Source organism: Elephantulus edwardii, unplaced genomic scaffold, assembly GCF_000299155.1.
Source record: "Elephantulus edwardii isolate Elephantulus edwardi_28Jun2011 unplaced genomic scaffold, EleEdw1.0 scaffold00032, whole genome shotgun sequence".
NCBI lineage: Eukaryota > Metazoa > Chordata > Mammalia > Macroscelidea > Macroscelididae > Elephantulus > Elephantulus edwardii.
The window spans coordinates 11305987-11315168 of NW_006399782.1; the positions used below are offsets into that span (position 1 = coordinate 11305987).

Below are 9182 nucleotides of genomic sequence, written 5' to 3' on the forward strand. Positions count from 1 at the left end.
ACATCATGCTTGGTAGGGTAGAGGGACAGCGCAGGAGGGGAAGACCCTCTATGAGGTGGATTGATTCAGTGACTGGGATAGTCAGGATGGGTGTGTCAGAGGCAATGCCATTGGCACAGGATAGAGCAGGGTTTAGGGCTGTTGTACATAGGGTCGCTATGAGTCGCAAATGACTCGACGGTACATAACAACAACAACAACAGTATATATGAAGTGATATTTCATTGTGACTTTGATTTCCATTTCCCCAGTGACGTAGAGTGTTGATATAACCATTCATAGGCCTTTTGGCCATTTTGATATTTTCTTTGGAGAAATATGTGTCAGCACTTTTGTAAGAAGGAGTGCTCTCGTTTTCCTCACTTTGTTGCCAAAGACATTGAGGCACAGAAAGACTTTATAATGTGCCTGAGCTCTCCCAGAAACTAGTACAGCCATGATTCAGATCAAGACAGCCTGCGTCCAGAAGCCTGGCTGTTATATCGCCTCTCCAGATGTGGGTTCAGAACCTCTTGTAGCATGTCCCCTTCGAATCCTCAGTATGGCAGCTGTGATGTCCAATCTGCTGGTTTGATAAGAGTTCACATGAGACAGATCTTAATTCACAAAGCTGCTCTGATATCCCAGGCTCTGTGCTGGGTTCAGTGGAGCCATAAATAAGACCTGGTCTTTGCCCTTGAGATGTTCCTTGTAGCTGGAGAGACAGTGGAGTGCATCATGATAAGTGTGTATCTGTCAGTATATACAATCTTGAGGACTTGATTCATGCAGAGGTGCTTTTTATTTTGACAATGATTTTTTTTTCCTATTCCTTCTTCAAGGAAACAGCTGAAAAGACCAAGAAGGTGAGCACCAAAGAGATCTAATGAGGAATCCAGGAATGGTGTCTGGAGCCCGGCACCTTCCCCTTCCCCTTCAGCGCTGAGTCCAGTATACGCAAGTGTCTGCTACAATCGCCAAATCACCAGTATTTGCTTGTATGGCAATGAGTTTTTATCTTTTTTGTTTTGTTTTGTTTTGTTTTATTTTGCAATAAAAGAAATGGGGGTGGCTGGCTAAAGTGAGGGAAGGCTGTAGCCTTCATGTCCAAAGTGCTTTGAAAAGACCTTCTCCTCTGTCAGCAGTGTTCAGGGGCTGGAGGCGAGTGAGGAAACTGCATCAGTTTTGGGAGAGGTAGGGACCCAGACTGGAACCCCTTCTGAGTCCATCCCAGTACTCAGCATGCTGCAGGGAGGGCAGACAGTGCCAAAGACCTCAGTCCCTTGTGACTGGCCCTGGAGGGAGGGATTTGGGAAGCACAATGGAGAAGAAGGCTTCCTGCTTCCAGCCACTTCTCTTTGCCATCATCATGACAGCTTGCCAGCAGCTTCCTTCCCTCAGACTCTCTCCCGGCCTCCAGCCTCCTGGCTGTTTTCCCAGGCGCCCTCAGATTGGGACAGCATTTTCAAGAGGGAGCACCAGGAATGCAGATACTTGTCTACTCCGAGCCCAGCCCCTTAGATACCTAACCAAATTTTCAAAAATTACCAAAGGTGCTATTTCTTTCTTTCTTTCTTTCTTTCTTTTTTTTCCAAGTTGACTTCGTTTTTCATTTATTATCACTATATTATTGTTGTTTTCATATTTTCTTGACTAGAAATGAACTTTTTCATTTGGTTTGTTTTTTTTTTGCGAGTAGTCCTAATCGTGTCAGAGGTGGGAGGCACTTGGGCTCTTCCCTGTGTCATGCTCTTTGGGCAGGGACACCAGCCAGCCAGCCTCCCCCCACCTTGTCACAGACTAGCTGCAGCCCAGAGGTTTCCCCTCTACCTCCATCCAGGGTCAGCAGTCAGCCTGAGAAGCAGGCCTCAGCTAGAAACCAGGGGAAGAAGCAGCATCTTCGTACAGAGCTATCAGGATCCCAAAGGTTTCTTTGTTTTCATTTCTTCTGCGAAGTTCAGTGCAAATCTGTATTCCTGTGGGTGGGGATGAGAGGCATGTGCAGCTAAGCAGAATTTAGGATTTAGCCCAGCCCACCATATGCTCATTGATCTACTGCTCACTAGAAGAGTGACTTTGGCCCTGACTTTCCCCCCATTTACCTCTTAAGTAGGTAAAAATTATTTAATCCTTATGTTTGATAAATGAATACCTTTTCTGGTTCTGTCATTGGCCCAGAGTGAGATAGCTTCCTGTCATTTTCCTTCTCTTCCTCGTGTAGCATGACCAGCCTGACAGTCCAGCCCAGGAGGACTGTGTTTATGCTTGGTCCCTAAGACCTGGAGTTTGTGCAGTAATATAGCAGCCCCGTGGAAAAGCTCTGGCCTGGAAAACAGCGGGCAGTAAAAAGCCGCCCTCATTTTGTCCTCACTTTTGAATTTCATGTTTAACTTCCTGGAGACCCTTTTAGAGATGAGAACAAAAAAAGTAGTTAAATCTCAAAAAGAGGGTAGGGAGCAGAAATTAAAGCTTAAACAGGATTTGGCCAAGAAGTCAGTTAGCCTTGTGTCTCCTGGCTTCTGTGTTGATTATCATTACCCCAGTACTATGTTAAAGATGTGTTTGGAATAAGAAGGATTGACAATTTGTCTTAAGATCTGACATAGAGGAAACTGATTCTAGATCATTTGCAGGACATTATATTAGCTGTAATGCATAGAAAACAGTGAGAAACTGTTGTCTATCAATTCCCTCTAAATAGCCTTTCTTGTTTTCCTCTGAAAGGAAACTTACCCATTTTCTTTACTATGCTGGGCTTTTATGTATCATCCCATTTAAAAGCTCTCTTCAAACCCCACTTGTGCAGTCCAAAATGCACCTCCCTGTCCGAGTGCCTTGGAGAGCTCCCAGCAGCATGCCTTAATCAAAGAAAGTTCTGCAAGTCCTTGAACATTTTAGGGAAGATGGCTCAGAGTATTGGTTTGTTTAAATCTGAAGCCAGGCTGCCTCTTCACCATTAAATTTAGGCTCAGTTGCCATCCAAGACTCCACCACCCAGCAACACTGAATTCTCCAGAGCAAATCAACATTCCTCCTGAGCTCTGCTGTTTCTGTGTAAATAGGGCAGCTGTTGTCTGCACCAGAGAATCACATAATCTGAGGGCCATTCATGGAAAGCTGCTGAATAGCCTAGTTTGAGGAACCTTGCCTAGAGCTTTGCATGGAGCAAACAAACAGGATTAACTTGGGTTCAGTCTTCTAGTCCTCTGAAAGCACAGAGCTTAGACTACAGGCGTCCTCAGGCTTCCTCTGTGTGTGCATGGGGCTTTATAAACATGACAGCATCTGTTAAGACCCAGTGTCCATGGAAACCTTCCCATATGTCATAACTCCGGACTCCATCAGTGTTTGGGAGAGCAGGACTCCTCCACCTGCTAATAAACCCATGTGGACCAAGCTCTCAACATTGTTCCTTTTCATCTGTTTTTAAAATAGTCAAACTTTAAGAAACTAGTTGAACAAGTTTCTGTTGCCTTTGTGTTTGTGAAATGTATTTGTATTTAGTAGGCTTCCATATTGCATTTAACTTGTTTTTATAATTTCCGATTTTTTGGATACTATTGATAAATAAAGAAATTAAAGTAATAATTTTATTTTTTTTTGTCCTTTGCCCAGTTGAGGCCAAGACAAGGTGTGCTGTGAGAGCATGAAAGCATGGCCCTTTAACCCTGTAAGAGTGGAGTTGGGTATCAAGAGCTTTACAGGGGATGTGGGACCTTTGGGTAGCACTTGGCTACTCACTGAAAGGTTTGTGGTTAAAGATGCGCCTCAGAAGACAAGCCTGGATATCTACATCCAAAAAGGGACAGCCATTGACTGGGCCACTAACTGTGGAGCACAGATCTGCTCTGAAACATGGGGTCATCATGAGTAGGAAATTGGATGGATAGCAAATGGTTTGCCATTAGAAATTTTTTTGCCATTATTATTTTTTTATCATTTCAAAGTTATAATAGCATGCAATGCTTTGAATAGAAAATTAAGAGATAAAAAAGTTTAATTCTGTATAACCTCATGTTTGTCAGATTACACTGGTCTATTTAAATGAATGTTATAAAACAAAGTATCAATGAATCATGGCATGAAAACTAAATGTGATTTGTAAATCTTCACTCAAATAAAATTTCAAAGAGGAGATTCTCAGGAGTTCCCTAAAAGAATTTTGAGCCTATGGCTGGGAAGGAAATTTTATTTAGGACCTGGTAGAGCAGTTTTGTTAAAAGTCATAGATAATAAGTTTGTGGTATGAGATGCCTGTGGAATGTTCCTGTATTGAAACAAGATTAAACTAAATGACCCTTGGGTCTTGTGAGGTTAGAATGGCACCTGCTGGCATCATAACTGACCCTCTTTATAATTTTCAGAGACTGAAAATAAAGAAATAAATAGGATGGAAAGAGAGTGCCCGTCTTTCTCCCTTGGAGCCTCTGGTGGGTTCTAACCCTGCCTTTGGGCTGACATCACAAGGCTTTACTGCTAGACCACCAGAGCTCCCTAAAATCATAGAGTTAACAGAAAGGTAAGGAGGTAACATGGACAGGAGTTAGCAAGTGACCGGTTATGGGAGTTTAGACAGAGATAGCAGTCAAGATTGACTCCACATTTTTATAATAACGTGGTAAACTCTTGTACTATTTCCTGAGTTGGTTAGAGAGCAGAAGCCTCTTGGCTGCAAAGTGAAGAGAGAACCAAAGTGAAGAGAGAGGCCATTTTTCCCAGGGTGAATCTGAATTGCCACAAGACTTCTAAAAAGGTCTTGTGAGCAGATTGAAAGGTTCTACAAGAGATCTGGGTAGGAGTTAGAGATCTTAAAATAAACAGTGCTGAGATAGTATTTCTGGGTCAAGAAAGAAAAAAAAAAGATCATTATTGAGCTGGAAGGTCTGTCATAAAAAGAGAAATTCCTTCTAAGAAACGGTACGTGTTGCTCCTGAGTTCTCCAGGACTTCCTCAACAAAAAAAGGATACAGAGATGGAAAATGTAACAGTGGTTAAATTCTATATTAAAGCCTATGGTGTAGAGAATTCAGACAGGCAATGATATTATGGCATCCAGGGGTCAGAACTAAGGAGGAACCATTATGCACTCATGGAATGAAGTAACACAACGTGCTGGAAAACAGGTTAAATAAATTTAGGAAAAAGGGAGAAGAAATGTGCCTCAATGATTAAATGATTATCACAGGAATCTTAGCTGACCTAATGTGTGTCATATGACAAATTCCCAGAAACTTGACAGTGTTACAACCAAAACAGACTCAGTGGCCCTGTAGGACAGAGTAGAGCTGCCCATAAGGTTTGGAAAACTAGTCAGTAGGAACAGGCTGCCTCTGTATTCTTCCTCAGTATGTCTGGGGTTTAAACTGCAGATTTTGGAGTTTGCTGTTAAAAGAGAGACTTGCCTGGAAAAATAAAAAAGATGTGCTTGACAAAGGGGGGGGGGACGGACCGTTAAGCAGGAAACTTGTATAAAATTGTCAAGATGAAACCTGTTTGAAAGGAAATTTTTTTACCAGTGGTAAACTAATAAAAGGGACATTAGCCTTCAAGTTCTAGTCTTAGTTTTAAATTATACAGGTTGGCAGAATTGTGTCATTTTCCTGGGGAATTTAGACAAATTGCATAAACAATTTGTTCCAAAATTATTATTCCCCTAAATGTTAAGTTCAAGACTGGTAGCCAGTAATTTACATATTCTCATATAACCTTTGTTTTTCATAAATGCGAGTCATTCTTCACTTAATTTCAACATCTTTGTGATTCTATAATAGCATCATTCTCATTGTAATTTGTAATTGCTGTGTTGTTATGTGCCTTCAAGTCAGAACTGACTTATAGCTGACCATCAGATTTTCAGAGGCACTAAATCACATGGGAAGAGATTGCCCATCCTTCGCCCATGGAGCAGAGGGTGGATTTGAACCATGTACCTTTAGGATAGCCTGTGTTTATGTTTCTTATAATAAGTATTTGCAATGAACAAATCATTGTATAAAATTCTATCATTCTATCCCCAGCTTCATTTCTGTTTCCAAGTCCACGTTTTCCAACTACTGATCCTTCTCTGTTCCCAACTTTTACATTCTAGTCACTCATTACTATTAATGCATCTTGATTACATGTTTGATTGATCTTGACTACAAAAATTGGTAGAAATCTATATACTTTTGGTACCTGCAGCCAAGAAATCATAAGATGAATTGCATTGGGAAAGTCTGCTGTCAGAAACCTCTCCAAAGTACTGAAGAGCAACAGTGTCAGTCTGGAGATTTAAGTGTGCCTGACTCAGGCCATGGTCTTTGTAAACTACTTGCTATGGGTCAGAAAGCTGGACTATGACCAGGGATGGTAGGAGCATTGATGCCTTTGAGCCGTGGTGCTGGAGAAGAGCATTGAATATACCATGGACTGCTAGGAGAACAAACAGGTTTGTCCTAGAGAGGGTGAGGCCATGCTGCTCCTTGGAGTTAAGGATTCTGAAGCTTCGCCTGACATACTTTGGGCATGTTGCAAGGAGGCACCAGTCCTTGGAGAGGGACGTCATACTTGGGAGGGTGGAGGAGTGCAAGAGAGGAAGACCCTCGATGAGATGGACTCACTCATGACCAGGGTAATGGGGGTAGGTTTGTCAAGTCGATTATGACTCATAACAGCCCTATGAACAAAAGATCTGAACCCTGGTCCATCCTATGCCATCCTCACACTTCCCAACACACAAGAGCCCATTGAAGTAGTGATTGTGTCAGTTCACTTGGTTGAGGGTCCTTCTCTTCCTTGTTGACCCTCCACCCTTCCTAGCATCATTCCCCTCTCCAAGACAGATTTGTTCATTCGCTTGGCCGTCAATGGGATATTCTTCAACACCAAAGCTCAGAGGCATCAATTCTTTTTCTGTCATCCTTATTCATTGTCCAACTCTCAGATGCATCGCTAGTAATCAGACTATGGCTAGCAGTAGCAACAGGTAAAATGCAATTGCAGAGCTTGTCTAAATAATTTAACCATCCTCTCATTTTATTCTGGCAATCGTCTGTCTACCTTTTCACTTTGATGTTGTGTGAGTAGATAGGTGATTCAGGTTAGGCCTCTGTAGTTCTTTGAGAAATCATTCCCATCCAAACTGATTGCCCCAGAGATGTGATTTCCAGGAGTGCTACCAGACTCTATTTTCTCCAGTAACATACAATAACTCATTCTTATGTCATCCACATTACATACTACAAAGGCTTGATCTGGTGAAAACGTACCTTAGAAATGCAGTCATCAAATACGGTTAATTGCACAAATTTTCAAGGTATATTTCTTAGTTCCTGTGACATTTAATAGATGTAGATATGTGTCTTATCCCCACTGAGATGATTTCTTCTGGATCCAGTGAGTGAGCCCCTGGTTCCTGAACAGTTTTTCTTTTCTTTCTTTCCCCTAATGTTCCGTATCTCCTCTCTCTCATAACTCAAACTTGATTTCTCCCCTCCCCCAGGATGACCACCAGAAGAAAAGGAAAGAAGGATGGTAAAGTGGGGATTTGAGAGATTATAGATGAGGAAGACAGATTCAACCACTCACAAAAGTTGAAAGATCTCTTTGATTAAGTCCTCCCAAAAGGATTAAGGGGTAGAATGCAATATTCCACAACCCCATTACAGCCCTAATCTGATGTAAAGGAATTTGCCTAGGATGTGGCCTATAATCACCTTTTATCTTGTTAAGTGGTGAAGAGAGCAAAGTGATCCCAGAGGGAGGGACTCAAATACTACCAAGACAGAATTGCCAGCTATGAAATGTCTTTGATCCAGGGAAAGGCCAAGACACACTGAGGTCTCCGAGGAACACCAGACCTACAGATGCTGAGTGAAACAGGACTTACCTCTACAGCCAACACACACAAGGCCTTCCACAGGAGCTGGCATCCTCATACTTCTAGCCTCATAAAATATAAGAATATCAATTTCTGTTGGTTAAAGTCATCTATGTATAGCATTTGTCTTATAGCAGTACCAGAAAACTAAGACAAGGATCTTTGCGTTTCTAAGAATTCCATTGTCTAATAAAACCAGAAATTGCTTTAAGTGCTGTCTAGTGGGTCAGCTGTGACTCATGGCAACAAGCAACAGATCAGAACCTGGTCCAGCTTGTGGCATCCGCCCACTGTTCCAGTCACTGTGAACCCATCTCATTGAGGGTCTTCTCTTTAGCTGACCCTCCACCCTTCCAAGCACGTGTTCTTTCAGGGAATGGCCTTCCTAACAGTATACCCGAAGTATAAGAGACTGCTTCACCATCCTTGCTTCTACGAAGCACCCTAGTTTCCCTTTCTCCAAGACATACATGTTTGTTCTTTTAGTTAGTCCATGAGATATTTTCTACTCATCTCAGGCCTTGCAACACAAAGACATTGAATCGTCTTCTATCATCCTTAGTCATTATGCAACTTTCAGATGGAATCATTGATTGAATCAGATGCACCTTGGTGAGGTTCAATAGGAAATACCATAATTGGTGGAGAAAAGATTGAATTGACAATGATTAGATTCATACTCAACATTCATGATGCAAATAGTCAGGGAATCAAGACATACCACATTGGGTAAATCTGCTGACAAGGCCAGAGGTTTTGGGTTGGTTTAAAAAAATAAATAAATAAATTGGGGAACTCTGGTGGCCTAGTGGTAAGGAGTTATGCTGCCAACCCAAAAGACACACAATTCAAATCCATCAGAGACTCCTTGAAAGAAAGATGAGCAATCTTCACTCATATAATTTGTTGTTATTTATGTGCCATCAAGTAGCCTGAAACTCATAGCGACCCCATGTACAACAGCCCTAAACCCTGCTCTGTCCTGTACCAGTCTTAACAGTCTCTGACACACCCATCCCCATTACCCCAGCCACTGACGCAATCCATCTCATTGAAGGTCTTTCTCTCTTGCTCTGTCCCTCCACGCTCCCAAGCGTGACATCCCTCTCCAAGGACTGGTCCTGCCTTGCAATATGCCACCTACTGTCTCTTGTAACCTGCAGGAGGGTCAGCTATGAGTTGATTCCAACTCAGCAATACATAACAACGTCATCAGTCTTTTAAAGTTGTTTCCTTTTTCAGGATATCCTTTGAGTCAGCAAAGTACTCATGTAACAACATTTTTTGTTTTTAAGAAGCTAGTTTAGGGAAAATCTGTTCTACAAAGTACTTTCCAGCAAGTTGA

At 42.0% G+C, this 9182-nt stretch overlaps 1 protein-coding gene across 1 annotated transcript in view; it reads left to right on the forward strand.

Moving 5' to 3' along the window:
• The window catches only part of FSTL1 (follistatin-like 1), a 24339-nt gene extending 23473 nt beyond the window's left edge, over positions 1-866 (forward strand). The window contains exon 10 of the mRNA XM_006884251.1: positions 822-866. Within this exon, the coding sequence (XP_006884313.1) occupies positions 822-866 (45 nt within the window). The remainder of the gene's footprint in view (positions 1-821) is intronic.
• Positions 867-9182: the final 8316 nt, after the last annotated feature.